Below are 17,720 nucleotides of genomic sequence, written 5' to 3' on the forward strand. Positions count from 1 at the left end.
TCATGTATTCTGAGAGCTGCCTACAGTTCACTAAACACAGTTCTCTAAACACAGTTCACTAAACACAGTTCTCTAAACACAGTTCACTAAACACAGTTCTCTAAACACAGTTCACTAAACACAGTTCTCTAAACACAGTTCTCTAAACACAGTTCACTAAACACAGTTCACTAAACACAGTTCTCTAAACACAGTTCACTAAACACAGTTCTCTAAACACAGTTCACTAAACACAGTTCATTAAACACAGTTCACTAAACACAGTTCACTAAACACAGTTCACTAAACACAGTTCTCTAAACACAGTTCACTAAACACAGTTCTCTAAACACAGTTCACTAAACACAGTTCTCTAAACACAGTTCACTAAACACAGTTCTCTAAACACAGTTCACTAAACACAGTTCACTAAACACAGTTCTCTAAACACAGTTCTCTAAACACAGTTCACTAAACACAGTTCTCTAAACACAGTTCACTAAACACAGTTCACTAAACACAGTTCTCTACATTAGACACATAATTTGAAAACTAACAGGTCTTGTGTTTGGTTTGGAAAACACTGACATTCCAAATGCCACACTCATTTACCCATTACCTTCACCCAGTGCTCACGTGTGAAAACACTTATAGCTCATTTCTTCACTTAGAAAGCAGAGCTTGAGCACTATAAATCGTCTGCCTTGGTTTGGACAACAATGGAGGCCAATTTTGGAGAGAGAATTAGAGGAGGAGGAGGAAGAGGAGGAAGAGGAGGAGGAGGAGGAAGAGGAGGAGGAGGAGGAAGAGGAGGACGATGAGGGGGACAAGGACGAGGACAAGGAGGAGGCCTGTGGGGACATAGACGAGGGGGCATGCCAGGGCTGGATACGCCACTCCAGATGCTACTTCCCCCCGCTGTTTAGCCAGAGAGCACATCGCTTGTGATGTTGATGAGGTGCTGTGGCCAGATCCAAATAGGAGACAGGATGCACCCTAATTGTATTTTTCTTTATAGTAACAAGCCTATTTGTTTATCTTCTACTGTATTTGTTTAGTCTGTTACTGTTCATCCTGAAATCTGGATGAAAATACAATGTTTTGTTTCCCACCTTGCATTTCTGTTTATAGTGTAAATATGTACTGAATATGCATACATACTGTATATATTTGTGCACATACATGTACGTGTGAGTGCTACGACAAACTGCTGTGGACTCCACTGCACACTGAACATGCAAAAGACACAAGATAGTGTTTTACATTTGTCACATCCGCGTGTAGTTGGCGTTTATAAGAGCTGTTAATTTGATGGTTTGTGTGTAGAGTTTTGATGCAAAACCCCATTTTGAGAAGAGTCAAAAAAGTTTTGAATTAAGTGTTTGGTTTTGCAAGAGATGTGTGACGTTTTGCATGTTGTGTGTGTGTGTGTGTTTGGGGGTTTTGTGTGTAGAGTCAAGAGAAAAGGAGCCATAGCTTCAGAAATCACGTGGAAGCAGCTGTCAAAAACTGTCAGTTAACAACGGGAGAGGACAGGTGCCACAGGCCGTGCTCAGCCACAACACTACTGGTGTTGTATCTGTGGAGAGGGGAACCAGATGAGTTTGACCCTGCTCAGGAAGAGTCGAACGGAACGACACTGCTCGGGGATTAAAAGCCAAAACAACGGGTGAAGAAGATTCCAGTATGATAACGTTATTATGGAAGCTTTCCCCACACTCTCCAGACGCGGCCTGCTACGATGATGTTGCGGCAACAAATGCCTTGGAACACCATGATGCCAACGCCGAGGTCGACGAACGCTCCATGCCAAACAACTGGACTCAAGTGTAGTGGTGTCGGCCCCGGGCCTGTCCATGTTTTTTTGTGTTCCTGTACATGTTTTTATTATTTATTAATACCAAGAAAAGATCATTCATATTGAAGAGTGACTGTCTGCCTCCTGTCTGGGTTTGTGGTTTTTGGTTTCTAAAGATGGTTGTTTTTGACACATACAAGACTTACAAGACTTAAGACTAATTATACCAAACAAGAATATAAGCACAAATAGTTACAGTTCATATAAGGGAATCAGTCAATTGAAATTAATGCAATTAGTTAACTTCGCATGTCTTAGATAACTCAGTAATACTGACCCGTGGCTGGCCACAGCACTTTCCTCCATAATCAGCTGTGTTGGGAGCAATAATGTGGTGCTACACACACACACACACACACACACACACACACACACACACACACACACACACACACACACACACACACACACACACACACACACACACACACACACACACACACACACACACACACACACCACAACATATGTAGCATTTGCCATGAATGCAATCTCCACGAACATTGTATTTAAACGGTACATAGCCAAAAAAGGGCCGATTGGATTGAATTCCGACTTTAAAGGAAGAAAATAAACATTAAATACTGAATCCTCTGTGTACATTATGTCCTGTTACTAAAGATACATCAAAATGCTGAACTTCATAAAGTTTGATTGACAGACTTGTCTGTTGGTGTGAAAACAAAGTAACAAACATCAACTTGTTAGCTCCAATCACAGTACATATTGTGCTGTTGGAGCCATCGATACCTGGGAAGGTTCTAAATCTACATGTGGAGGTCCAGTTCCTGTGTGTGGAGTTCCGTTTCCTGTGTGTGGAGTTCCGTTTCCTCTGTGTGGAGTTCCGTTTCCTCTGTGTTGAGTTCCATTTCCTCTGTGTGGAGTTCCGTTTCATCTGTGTGGAGTCCCGTCCTATATCGACATAACCTGAAAGGCCGCTCAGCAACGAAGAAGCCACTGCTCCAAAACCGCCATAGTAAAGCCAGACTATGGTTTGCAACTGCACATGGGGACAAAGATCGTACTTTTTGGAGAAATGTCCTCTGGTCTGATGGAACAAAAATAGAACTGTTTGGCCATAATGACCATCGTTATGTTCGGAGGAAAAAGGCGGAGGCTTGCAAGCCGAAGAACACCACCCCAACCATGAAGCACGGGGGTTGCAGCATCATGTTGTGGGGGTGCTTTGCTGCAGGAGGGACTGGTGCACTTCACAAAATAGATGGCACCATGAGGTAGGAAAATTATGTGGATATATTGAAGCAACATCTCAAGACATTAGTCAGGAAGTTAAAGCTTGGTCACAAATGGGTCTTCCAAATGGACAATGACCCCAAGCATACTTCCAAAGTTGTGTCAAAATGGCTTAAGGACAACAAAGTCAAGGTATTGGAGTGGCCATCACAAAGCCCTGACCTCAATCCCATAGAAAATGTGTGGGCAGAACTGAAAAAGTGTGTGCGAGCAAGGAGGCCTACAAACCTGACTCAGTTACACCAGCTCTGTCAGGAGGAATGGGCCAAAATTCACCCAACTTATTGTGGGAAGCTTGTGGAAGGCTACCTGAAATGTTTGACCCAAGTTAAACAATTTAAAGGCAATCCTACCAAATTATAATTGAGTGTATGTAAACTTCTGACCCACTGGGAATGTGATGAAAGAAATAAAAGCTGAAATAAATAATTCTCTCTACTATTATTTTGACATTTCACATTCTTAAAATAAAGTGGTGATGCTAACTGACCTAAGACAGGGACTTTTTACTAGGATTAAATGTCAGGAATTGTGAAAACCGGAGTTCAAATGTATTTGGCTAAGGTGTATGTAAACTTCCGACTTCAACTGTATGTTGTACTTGGTGACCTCTGACTGTTTCATCCTAACATCGTTGGTGCCGACGTGGATAACAATATCCCTATACTCTCTACACTCGCCAGTTTTAGCCTTAGCCAGCACCATCTTCCGATTAGCCTTTACGTCGGTAGCCCTGCCCCTTTTTTTTAAAGTCTAATACAGTGGGTAATGGAGTGGCCAATGATTAGGGATTTTAATTTGTCAGAGCTAAAAACAAAGAAACAGATGAAAACACACAAAACAGCTGAGATGCAAATACGTCAGTGACGTAATGGATTTCACAACCCTTTATCACATTCTGTTCCTGAGCTTCTGCTTCCGAGTGATGTCACAGGATTCCATATGAATCATTCTCCTTGTTTATGAGCTGTGAGTTGTGGTGTGGAATGGAAGGTGTGTGTTTCGTGTGTGTATGTGTGTGTGTGTACATTAGTGGAGAATTAAGGCAGAGATTCAACCAATTGCACATTGTCAATAAGGTCACTGCACTGTCAACAATGTGCCTTTTATTAAAGGAAATTCCCTTGATTTTTATGCCGATCACGCTAATGGGAAACGCTGGGATTAGCCTGTCTTTCCTTGTTAGCTGTCTTTCAGTCAGAAAACACTTGGTGAGTCAAGTGGAGTCCCAGAGGTGACAGGAGAGCCCTCTCATATTGTGGTTGCATTTTTTGTGTGTTTCCTGTGCTCCCACATTTATTCAAAAATGTGTGTGTTTAACTTTTGTGCAGTTAACTTTTGTGCAGTTCACTTTTGTGTAATTCACTTTTGTGTAATTCACTTTTGTGTAATGGTCTTTGTGTAATGGTCTTTGTGTAATGGTCTTTGTGTAATTCACTTTGTGTAATTCCCTTTGTGTAACTCACTTTGTGTAATTTACTTTTGTGTAACTCAACTTTGTGTAATTAACTTTGTGTAACGAACTTTGCGTAATTCACTTTGTGTAATTCACTTTGTGTAATTCACTTTGTGTAATTCACTCTGCGTAATTCACTTTGTGTAATGGTCTTTGTGTAATTCACTCTGTGTAATTCACTCTGTGTAATTCACTTTGTGTAATGATCTTTGATGTAATGGTCTTTGTGTAATTCACTTTGTGTAATTCACTTTGTGTAATTCACTTTGTGTAATGATCTTTGTGTAATGATCTTTGTGTAATGATCTTTGTGTAATGATCTTTGTGTAATGATCTTTGTGTAATGATCTTTGATGTAATGGTCTTTGTGTAATTCACTTTGTGTAATTCACTTTGTGTAATTCACTTTGTGTAATGATCTTTGTGTAATGATCTTTGTGTAATGATCTTTGATGTAATTGTCTTTGTGTAATTCACTTTGTGTAATTCACTTTCTGTAATTCACTTTGTGTAATGATCTTTGATGTAATGGTCTTTGTGTAATTGCTGCTGGTCTTGTAGTGCAGTGTTCCTCTGTCAAAGAGACCTCAGTCACAATAGGAATCCCTGCTAAAATAAAGATTGAATACAATAACAATATGACCAAACATGATAAAAAAAAAAAAACATTTATTGAATATTTATTTCCAAAACATGTTTGGTAGGTCTTATGTTGGGAAGGTCTTATGTTTGGTAGGTCTTATTGTACAACTGAACATCAACAGCCTCAATCAATAACAAACCCCAACAAATGAATCAGAAAACAGTAAAAACTAAAAACGAAGTAAAACCAAAAATATCTGTTTGGTTGTCAAGTTTCGATAATTACAGCATTTTTAAAGCATAAAAAGTATTGCTTAATTTCTATTGGTTGAGATGCATCCATAAAACAGAATGCTTAATTCTTATTGGTCAAGAAGAAATCATAAGACATAGTGGTTCATTTCTATTGGTTGAGATGGACAATACAGAATGCCACCACCATAATAAAGAGTACAAAATGCCTTCCCCTATTTTTTATTTTATTTTAATTAAATTTTTTACCTTTATTTAACTAGGCAATTCTTATTTTCAATGACGGCCTAGGAACAAATGTGTTTAACATGTGTTTAACAAAAAACAAACAAACGTTTATTCTTTCCACCGTACAATTATTATTTCCAATGTTCTACCTAATCCACACCAAAGCAAAAGTTCATAAAGTTAATTTCTTCGCAGAGTACGTAGATTACATGTAGGATAACTGATTATCTTAGTATTGTTAAAACATATCATGTCTGACACCATTGGCCCAGTTCCTTTCACTCTAGGTTGATTTTATTGTTCACCGCTGCCCAGTGAGCAAAATTGGTTGAAAATATGTATTTTCAACTTCTTTTCAACCCAAAAAATGCATATTTCCAACATTTTTTCAACCACTTTTGCTCGCCAGGGCGCTTACTTGATTGTTATGGATGTTCCACATGGGTTCGTCCTTTTGTTTCCCATCAAGGGAACTTAGAAAGTGTTTTTTTTGTGTTGCTGTGTATCTTGACGAGCTCCTTGCAGTGTCTCTATGGCGATCTGGAAAGATATTCCTGCAGGGCTAGTCTGGTCTAGACTGGTCATTTCCGTTTTTTACTGGTCTTTAAATGGTCTGGATTGGTCTTGGCTGGCTTGGACTGGTCTTGGCTGGTCTGGACTGGTCTTTACTGGTTTGGTTTTACTGGTTTGGACTGGTCTTTAATGGTCTGGATTGGTCAGGCCTGGACTGGTATGGACTGGTCTTGGCTGGATATGACTTTTGGTTGTTGTGGCGTCTTACCAGCCTTACCTTCCTCCTCCTTACACCGACTGTAGAGAAAGAGATGGACAGACAGAGGGAAAGTGGTGGAACAGGAAGAAGAGATGGACAGACAGAGGGAAAGCAGTGGAACAGGAAGGAGAGAGGGGAAAGACAGGTAGGAAGAAAAGTAGTGGAACAGGAAGAAGAGAGGGGAAAGGAAAAATAACAGTATGACACAATAATAAAAAGAGCGAGAAAAAGAGAGAGAGAGATAGAGAGGTAGAGACCACCAGTAAAATCCACAGGTTAGGGTTTTCCAACGACAACAGATATTTGATCGGTAGACTTGGTGACTGTCTGCATATTGTTGAGTTGGTGACTTGGTGACTGCTTGCATATTGTTTTACAGTGCTGACACCAATCATTTGACAGCTTGTTTTGATCATCAGTGTTAATAAGTAGGGCTGTTGATGAATGAGTTGTAATTTCACTGATGTGTGGTGTGTGTACGTGTGTGTCTTGTCATGTCTCTGTAGTTACCAGGAGCTCTTTTGGCAGGGGCCCTCATACTACCTCCACCTGGAGAGAGAGAGAGAGAGAGAGAGAGAGAGAGAGAGAGAGAGAGAGAGAGAGAGAGAGAGAGAGAGAGAGAGAGAGAGAGAGAGAGAGAGAGAGAGAGAGAGAGAGAGAGAGAGAGAGAGAGAGAGAGAGAGATAACAAACCATCACTTAAATGGAACATGCAGCCTAACACGTAATCTATACCTTATGCAAGTACCCAATGCAAGAACGGAAGACACTTTGTAAAATGGCTTTCCTGATACCTTTCTGTGCTGCAAAATATGCATGTCTCTGAAGCAAAAGCCATTTGCAACGCTAAGCAGGGAGGATATCCTTCCTAACTGTTATTGCGTGCATGCTTGTCTGTTGTTTAAATTAGGGGAAGGTGCTTTTAACAGAGACAACTTGTCTTCAGGTCTGAAAATTGCGTTATCTTAATTAGGACTTCAACTTGAAAGATTGTAGGTTCTGACCTTGGATTAGTTTGGTGATCCTCTCTGACTCTTGGTCGATCATTTCCGGGTTACCGTGGATGGTGGTGATCTTAGAGAATTCCGGGCCTGTGGAAGGAAACTGGAGCTGTTAGACACAAAATGGCGAATGCATGGATCCACAGCTACAGTTTCACACTGTAGAACACAGCTCCCTAGTCCTGCTCCTATATCCTAGTCCTGCTCCTATACCCTAGTCCTGGTCCTATACCCTCGACCCTGGTCCCATACCCTCGACCCTGGTTCTATACCCTAGTCCTGGTCCAATACCCTAGTCCTGGTCCAATACCCTAGTCCTGGTCCTATACCCTCGACCCTGGTCCTATACCCTAGTCTTGGTCCTATACTCTCGACCCTTGTCCTATACCCTAGTCCTGGTCCTATACCCTAGTCCTGGTCCTATACCCTAGTCCTTGTCCTATACCCTAGTCCTGCTCCTATACCCTAGTCCTTGTCCTATACCCTCAACCCTGGTCCTATACCCTAGTCCTGCTCCTATACCCTAGTCCTTGTCCTATACCCTAGTCCTGCTCCTATACCCTAGTCCTTGTCCTATACCCTTGACCCTTGTCCTATACCCTCGACCCTGGTTCTATATCCTAGTCCTGGTCCTATACCCTCGACCCTGGTCCTATACCCTAGTCCTTGTCCTATACCCTCGACCCTAGTCCTATACCCTCGACCCTGGTCCTATACCCTTGACCCTGGTCCTATACCCTCGACCCTGGTCCTATACCCTCGACCCTGGTCCTATACCCTCGACCCTGGTCCTATACCCTCGACCCTGGTCCTATACCCTCGACCCTGGTCCTATACCCTCGACCCTGGTAGTTGTTGGTAAAAATGACTCCACCTAACAATCCAACATGGAACCTGTTCCCATTTTGGTTCACCTGTGTCCGTCTTTCTTCAGATCTGCAGCACTGAAGGGGACATCGATGGTCTCCCCGAATCAGGGGGAGGGTAGTACTGAGCATTAACAACGAGATATTCTATCTAGATAGAAGAGAGTTCATTTAAGGTGGCCCTACCCTCAATGATGTGAGGCTCGACGATTTTGGTGACCGTTGTGTGTCCGGTTCCACCTTAAGAGCAGCAGCAGAGAGGAGTGGAGGGATGTCGTAGTCATTTAATGACTTAACAACATATACTGACCAGAGAAACAGACCGACAGACTGACAGACACAGTACACACCCGGCTATGCCTCCTACTCCACCACCAGTAACACACAGACACAAACACCTGGATGCACGCACAAACACACACACTTCACCCTTACAGAAGTGGACCAATCCATTCACAATTCACACTAGGCACCATAACCCATCATTGCAGACAGACAGACTGATGATGGACAGACACATACCCACAAAACACCATGTTTCACATTCATATGTGTTCTCTCTCAAACTAATTGACAAAACTGAATATGGACTACAACAGAATATGGACTACAACAGAATATGGACTACAATAGAACATGGGACTACAACAGAACATGGGACTACAACAGAACATGGGACTACAACAGAACATGGGACTACAACAGAACATGGGACTACAACAGAACATGGACTACAACAGAATATGGACTACAACAGAATATGGACTACAACAGAATATGGACTACAACAGAATATGGACTACAACAGAATGTTGGAAAATAGAGCTTTGATAAATGATTTGTTTCTTTTGGGCCAATAGCATGTCTGTATAGACATGGATGGAATTCCAATTGGCATAGGACTTGGTCAAAAGGGGGTAAACAGTGTTTGAGATACAAGTTTAAGTTGGGGGTTTTTGGGAAAAAAAATGATCTCCAATTTATGTTTTGGCCACAAATACGAGTATAGGACAAAAAAAAAAAAACATTATTTGGATATGAGTAAACCTTCTTAGGGATAGGGTCTAGTTTCCTGAATTTCCGCCTGACTAACGTGCCCAAAAGTAAACTGCCTGTTACTCAGGCCCAGAAGCTAGGATATGCACATAATTGGTAGCATTGGATAGAAAATACTTTGAATTTTCTAAAACTGTTAACCTGTCTGGGCTAGGGGGCAGTATTTTCACGGCCGGATAAAAAACTTACCCGATTTAAACTGGTTACTACTCTTTCCCAGAAATTAGAATATGCACATTATTAGTAGATTTGGATAGAAAACACTCTGAAGTTTCTAAAACTGTTTGAATGTCTGTGACTATAACAGAACTCATATGGCAGGCAAAAACCTGAGAAAATTCCAAGCAGGAAGTGGCCTGTCTGACAATTTGTAGTTCTTCTTTCTAGTCCCTTTCGAAACTACAGTATCTCTGGGGTTATGTTGCACTTTCTAAGGCTTCCATTGGCTCTCTAAAGCCGTCAGAAAGTAGATTGAGGCGTCTCCTGTCTCTGGGCAGAGTATGGTAGCACAGTTTGTCAGTGGTCTGCCTAGTGACTAAGAGAGTTAGGAGTTAAGAGAGGAGATGCGCGTTCACAAGACCACGCTGTTTTTTCTTTCCCTCTTTGAATGAATACCCTATTGTCCGGTTTGGAATATTATCGCTATTTTACTAGAAAAATACCATAAAAATTGATTTTATACAGCGTTTGATATGCTTCTAAGTACGGTAAAGGAACATTTTGAATTTTTTTGTCTCGAAATGCGCTCGCGCGTTACCCTTTGGATAGTGACCTGAACGCACGAACAAAACGGAGCTATTTGGACATAACTATGGATTATTTGGAACAAAAACAACATTTCTTGTGGAAGTAGCATTCCTGGGAGTGCATTCTGATGAAGCTCAGCAAAGGTAATACAATTTTTCTAATAGTAATTCTGAGTTTAGTGAGCCCCGAAGTTGGCAGGTGTCAAAATAGCTAGCCGTGACGGCTGAGCGATGTACTCAGAATATTGCAAAATGTGCTTTCGCCGAAAAACTATTTTAAAATCTGGCATAGCGATTGCATAAAGGAGTTCTGTATCTATAATTCTTAAAATAATTGTTATGTATTTTCTCAACGTTTATGGTGAGTAATTTAGTAAATTCACCGGAAGTTTTGGGTGGGAATGCATGTTCTGAACATCACATGCCAATGTAATAAGCTGTTTTTGGATATAAATATGAACTTGATTGAACAAAACATGCATGTATTGTATAACATAATGTCCTAGGAGTGTCATCTGATGAAGATCATCAAAGGTTAGTGCTTCATTTAGCTGTGTTTTGGGTTTATGTAACATATATGGCTGTGTGATTATTTGTGGCTATGTACTCTCCTAACATAATCTAATGTTTTGCTTTCGCTGTAAAGCCTTTTTGAAATCGGACAATGTGGTTAGATTAACGAGAGTCTTGTCTTTAAAATGGTGTAAAATAGTGGTATGTTTGAAAAATTGAAATTATTGCATTTTTGAGGTTTTGTATTTCGCGCCAGGCTCTTCCACTGGCTGTTGAATAGAGTGGGATGGTGATGTACCACCTGGCCCATAGAGGTTAACATAATGTCTTAGACTATAACATACCTGATATGGCAGGCAAAAATCAGAAGAAAAATCCAACCGGAAATTGTATTTCTTTGAGGTCCCAGGCTCTTATTATGGTATGTAAATCTGTCTCCCAGATTGCAATTCCTATAGCTTCCACTAGATGTCAACAGTCTTTATTCAAGTTTTCGGGCTTCTTTTTTAAAAAACAAACAAGTTTTTGGAGTTTTTGTTAGGAGACCACCTGAAGAAAATCAGTCATTTCGGCGCGCGAGGGAGAGGGTGAGCGCTTATGAATTTCTTTCCTATTGAATATTCTACTTTCCGTGTGAAATATTATAGTTTATTTACAATTTAGAGTACCTGAGGATTAAATAGAAACGTTGTTTGGCTTGTTTGGATGAAGTTTAGCTTTTTGGATTCCTTTGTCTGCATGTTGAACGAGTGGATTACTGAAATCGATGGCGCCAACTAAACAGAATTTTTGGGATATAAAGAAGGATTTTATCTAACAAAACAACCATTCATGTTGTAGCTGGGACCCTTGGGAATGCACACAGAGGAAGATCTTCAAAAGTAAGTGATTTATTTAACTTCTTACGGATCATTGGGACACTACCATCCCACCTGGCCAACATCCGGTGAAATTGCAGAGCGCGAAATTCAAATTACAGAAATCGTAATATTAAACATTCATGAAAATACAAGTGTCATACATCATTGAAGAGCTTAACTTCTTCTTAATCCAGCCGCGTTGTCAGATTTCAAAAAGGCTTTACGGCGAAAGCACAACATGCGATTATCTGAGGACAGCGCCCGGCACATAAAAGCATTACATACATTTTCCAACCAAGCAGAGGTGTCACGAAAGTCAGAAATAGCAATAAAAGAAATCACTTACCTTTGAAGATCTTCATCTGGTTGCAATCACAAGGGTCCCAGCTACATAACAAATGGTCCTTTTGTTCGATAAAGTCCTTCTTTATATCCCAAAAAAGTCAGTTTCATTGGCGCGCTAGACTCAGTAATCCACCAATGTCCCTCGTTCAAAATGCATACAAATGAATCCCTTAAGTTACCAATAAACTTCTTCCAAACATATCAAACAATGTTCCTAATCAATCCTCAGGTACCCTAATATGTAAATGATCAAATTTAAGACGGCAAATACCGGAGACCATTACCGGAGATAAATAATGATGCACGCGCACTCACCGGAACGCGCAACAAACACTACAGCCAAAATGGGAGCCACTTACTAAAACTACAAATTCTAGCTCATTTTTCAAAAAACAAGCCTGAAATTCTTTCTAAAGACTGTTGACATCTAGTGGAAGCCCTAGGAACTGCAACCTGGGAGGACTTCCTTTTATTTTCCCATTGACAGCCATAGTAATCAAGGGTGAGCTAAAAAAAAAAAACATTCTGGATGGATTGTCCTCGGATTTTTGCCTGCCATATCAGTTCTGTTATACTCACATACATTATTTTAACAGTTTTGGAAACTTTAGAGTGTTTTCTATCCAATACTACCAATTATATGCATATCCTAGCTTCTGGGCCTGAGTAACAGGCAGTTTACCTTGGGCACCTCATTCATCCAAACTTCCGAATACTGCCCCCTATCCCGAAGAAGTAAATCGCTATTTGTGATTTTGTGAAGCCTGTGCTGGTTGAAAAATATGTTGTGGGGCGCCGTCCTCAGACAATCGCATGGTATGCTTTCGCCGTGAAGCCTTTTTGAAATCTGAAAACGCAGTTAGATTACCAAGAAGTTAAGCTTTTAAAGGATATAAGACACTTGTATGTTCATGAATGTTTAATATTACGATTATTTATTTATACTGTACTCTATACCATCTACTGCTTCTTGCCTATGCCGTTCGGCCATCGCTCATCCATATATTTTTATATATATATTCTTATTCATCCTTTACACTTGTGTGTATAAGGTAGTTGTTGTGAAATTGTTAGATTACTTGTTAGATATTACTGCATGTTCGGAACTAGAAGCACAAGCATTTCACTACACTCGCATTAACCTGTTAGGGCTAGGGGGCAGTATTGACACGGCCGGATAAAAAACATACCCGATTTAATCTGTTTACTACTCCTGCCCAGTAACTAGAATATGCATATAATTATTGGCTTTGGATAGAAAACACCCTAAAGTTTCTAAAACTGTTTGAATGGTGTCTGTGAGTATAACAGAACTCATATGGCAGGCAAAAACCTGAGAAGATTCCTTACAGGAAGTGCCCTCTCTGACAAGATCTTGTTCTTCTTGTCTCTGTTTATTGAAGACTGAGGATCTTTGCTGTAACGTGACACTTCCTACGGCTCCCGTAGGCTCTCAGAGCCCGGGAAAACGCTGAATGATATCGAGGCAGCCCCAGGCTGAAACACATTATCGCGTTTGGATAGTGGCCAGTCAGAGCACTCTGAGACTCAGGCTCGTGCATGAGGGCACGATATGTTTTTATTTTCTCTCTCTTTGTACGTATACACGCTTTCCCGGTCGGAATATTATTGCTTTTTTACGAGAAAAATGGCATAAAATTTTTATTTTAAACAGCGGTTGACATGCTTCGAAGTACGGTAATGGAATATTTAGAAATTTATTGTCACGAAATGCGCCGTGCTCGTCACCCTTATTTACCCTTTCGGATAGTGTCTTGAACGCACAAACAAAACGCCGCTATTTGGATATAACAATGGATTATTTGGGACCAAACCAACATTTGTTATTGAAGTAGAAGTCCTGGGAGTGCATTCTGACGAAGAACAGCAAAGGTAATAACATTTTTCTTATAGTAAATCTGACTTTGGTGAGTGCTAAACTTGCTGGGTGTCTACAGTAAATAGCTAGCCCTGTGATGCCGGGCTATCTACTTAGAATATTGCAAAATGTGCTTTCACCGAAAATCTATTTTAAAATCGGACATATCGAGTGCATAGAGGAGTTCTGTATCTATAATTCTTAAAATAATTGTTATGTTTTTTGTGAACGTTTATCGTGAGTAATTTAGTAAATTCACCGGAAGTGTTCGGTGGGAATGCTAGTCACATGCTAATGTAAAAAGCTGGTTTTTGATATAAATATGAACTTGATTGAACAAAACATGCATGTATTGTATAACATAATGTCCTAAGATTGTCATCTGATGAAGATCATCAAAGGTTAGTGCTGCATTTAGCTGTGGTTTGGGTTTATGTGACATTATATGCTAGCTTGAAAAATGGGTGTCTGATTATTTATGGCTGGGTACTCTGCTGACATAATCTAATGTTTTGCTTTCGTTGTAAAGCCTTTTTGAAATCGGACAGTGTGGTTAGAATAACGAGAGTCTTGTCTTTAAAATGGTGTAAAATAGTCATATGTTTAAGAAATTGAAGTAATAGCTTTTCTAAGGTATTTGAATATCGCGCCACAGGATTCCACTGGCTGTTGACTAGGGTGGGACGCAAACGTCCCACCTAGCCCAGAGAGGTTAACATCTGCTAACCATGTGTATGTGACAAATAACATTTGATTTGAATTGCGCGCCCTCCAATTTCACCGGATGTTGTCGGCTCCGCTAGCGGTACACCTAGCCTGAATATGAACTTTTAAAAGTGAGATTTTCACTGGGAAGTTACTTTAAAAGACACTATTCCTTTGTGAATAAGTCTTCTGCTCTTAGCTACAAAGAGCAAGAATTATTCATTAGCCCTGAATGGTCAATGCTGGTGACACATGCAGGTCACCTCACAGCCAGTACACACTGCAGAGAATACCATGCATCTATGCAGGTCACCTCACAGCCAGTACACACTGCAGAGAATACCATCCATCTAGGCAGGTCACCTCACAGCCAGTACACACTGCAGAGAATACCATCCATCTAGGCAGGTCACCTCACAGCCAGTACACAATGCAGAGAATACCATTCATCAAGGCAGGTCACCTCACAGCCAGTACACAGTGCAGTGAATACCATCCATCTAGGCTGGTGACTCATGCAGGTCACCTCACAGCCAGTACACACTGCAGAGAATACCATCCATCTAGGCTGGTGACTCATGCAGGTCACCTCACAGCCAGTACACACTGCAGAGAATACCATCCATCTAGGCAGGTCACCTCACAGCCAGTACACACTGCAGAGAATACCATCCATCTAGGCAGGTCACCTCACAGCCAGTACACAATGCAGAGAATACCATCCATCTAGGCAGGTCACCTCACAGCCAGTACACAATGCAGAGAATACCATCCATCTAGGCAGGTCACCTCACAGCCAGTACACACTGCAGAAAATACCATCCATCTAGGCTGGTGACTCATGCAGGTGTCACATCCTGACCATAGTAAGATATTGTTTTCTATGGTAGAGTAGGTCTGGGTGTGACAGGGGGTGTTTTGTTTAAGTTCTAGGTTTCTATTTCTGTTTTTTTGGGGGGATGATCTCCAATTAGAGGCAGCTGGTCCTCGTTGTCTCTAATTGGAGATCATATTTAAGTAGGGTTTTTTTTCCACCTGTGTTTGTGGGCAGTTATTTTCTGTTTAGTCTCTGTACCTGACAGAACTGTGCGCTGTTGTTTTTTCATTTTGTTATTTTGCTTCAGTATTTTCATTTATAATAAATTATCATCATGAGCACTCAACACGCTGCGCTTTGGTGCGATCCTTTCGACAGCCGTTACAGCAGGTCACCTCACAGCCAGTACACACTGCAGAGAATACCATCCGTCCTTTTTTGTCTTCACTTTGGATTGGGTTTACTGCTTTGTTGTCAGGGTTTAGGATCCATACGGATATCTTATTCGTCAAATAGTGTTATATAATGTAGGGTTCAATTGTAGGTGTGTGAGTGTTATTAACGGTACTTTGGAGCATTTTGAGGTCAAGAATAATAATAGACTTAATAACTTAATAATAATTTTCATTTCCATCTAAATTTGTTTCCCTATCAATAATTTTGCCAGGCTAAATATTCACAGTCCTCAAAAAAAAAAAAATGTCACACAGGAACAGTATCAGTCTCCATATTATGGGATGCTGGTTATAGAGAGAGGGCGATAGGAAAGCAGCCATGTTGGATGACGAATATATACGTGCGGTTGTCAGTCGTTTGTTTGTTTGTTTACGTCTCCGACAGACTAACCTCCCTCTGTAAGGTTCTTGATTTTCCTCCTCCTGGAGAGTATGAACCTCACTCTCCAGAAACTTCTCAACCTTGGACACGTCTAATCATTGGATCCAAACATGGAAAAGTCATCACAGATCCTGTAGTTGCCTGTGGTAGACCAGAGGTTATAAAATCTATCCTCTGGGACCCCCCCCCCCCCCCCCCCCCCAGACGTTCCATGTATTTAAAATATTCCAGAAATAGTACACCTGATTCAACTTGTCACCTGATCATCAAGCTCTTGATAAAAGATGGTGGATATATAGAAAACGTCCCGTTTCGGTCTGCTTATAAAACCCACTAGCTGATGTCTGCGCCCCATGTGGAGGTCTGTTTAAGACATATCAGTTTGTATGGACTGTATCTCAATACACTGCGTCTGCCAATTCTTAAAGTAGTCACAAGAAAACAAGAAAACACATTGTTGATGGATTGAATTGTAGTCCAACATCAAGCCAAACATTAGTATTTGGGAACAGAAGAGGCTTCACCAACAGGTTTCAGGCTTTAAACGTAATGTAGCACATACTCGTCGTGATGGATTACACGAATGTGTCACATACAACATGCCTAGGCTACGTGCATGTATGTAAAGCTCCGTCGCCAACTGATCGACATGTTACAAAGCTATATGGCCAATATTAGGCATTGATGTGTTTTTTTCCATTGGCAACCATGCAAAGGCTTTGCATTAAACATTGTTATAACTATATACACGTATCCCTGATTTACTCATGCAGCTTACTGCCAAAATAGAAGAAACGCTGGAGGAAATGAGGGATATTGAAATCATTATATTGTTAAGATAAATGGACGTCTGGGGAATGTTAACGTACATTGACGCCTATAGAATGTTAACGTACATTGACGCCTGGGGAATGTTAACGTACATTCACGTCTATAGAATGTTAACGTACATTGACGCCTGGGGCATGTTAACGTACATTGACGTCTGGGGAATGTTAACATGTTATGGCTAGGGGGCAGTATTTTCACGGCTGGATAAAAAACGTACCCGATTTAATCTGATTATTAGTCCTGCCCAGAAACTAGAATATGCATATAATTATTAGCTTTGGATAGAAAACACTCCAAAGTTTCTAAAACTGTTTGAATGGTGTCTGTGAGTATAACAGAACTCATTTGGCAGGCCAGAACGTGAGAAGATTCTGTACAGGAAGTACCCTGTCTGACCATTTCTTGAACTTCTTTGCCATCTCTATCCATTACAAAGGATCTCTGCTCTAACGTGACACTTCCTACGTCTTCCATAGGCTCTCAGAGCCCGGTAAAAACCTGAATGTCGTCATTCCAGCCCCAGGCTGAAACACATTATCGCCTTTCTCAAGTGGCCGATCAAGGGACTGTGGGCTTAGGCGCGTGCACTGGCCGCCCCCGTCTTTGTGTTTTTTCCTCTGTTTGCCGAAAAGGAGATTCCCGGTTGGAATATTATCGCTTTTTTACGAGATAAATTGCATAAAAAATTATTTTAAACAGCGGTTGTCATGCTTCGAAGTACGGTAATGGAATATTTAGAATTTTTTTGTCACAAAATGCGCCATGCGCGCGACCCTGATTTACCATTTCGGATAGTGTCTGGAACGCACGAACAAAACGCCGTTATTCGGATATAACGATGGATTATTTTGGACCAAACCAACATTTGTTAATGAAGTAGCAGT

General features: G+C 40.9%; 1 protein-coding gene across 1 annotated transcript in view; it reads right to left on the minus strand.

Annotated features, from left to right (window-relative positions):
• Nucleotides 1–5,199: 5,199 nt before the first annotated feature.
• Nucleotides 5,200–17,720, minus strand: part of LOC100380654 (periostin) — a 74,439-nt gene continuing 61,918 nt past the window's right edge. The window contains exons 20-22 of the mRNA XM_045717456.2: nucleotides 7,385–7,471; nucleotides 6,892–6,930; nucleotides 5,200–6,419 (exon numbers count right to left, since the gene is read on the minus strand). Coding sequence (XP_045573412.2) covers nucleotides 6,289–6,419; nucleotides 6,892–6,930; nucleotides 7,385–7,471 — 257 coding nt within the window. The 3' untranslated portion in view covers nucleotides 5,200–6,288. The remainder of the gene's footprint in view (nucleotides 6,420–6,891; nucleotides 6,931–7,384; nucleotides 7,472–17,720) is intronic.

Source organism: Salmo salar, chromosome 04 (genome assembly GCF_965601325.2).
Source record: "Salmo salar chromosome 04, fSalSal1, whole genome shotgun sequence".
NCBI classification, from domain to species: Eukaryota; Metazoa; Chordata; class Actinopteri; order Salmoniformes; family Salmonidae; genus Salmo; species Salmo salar.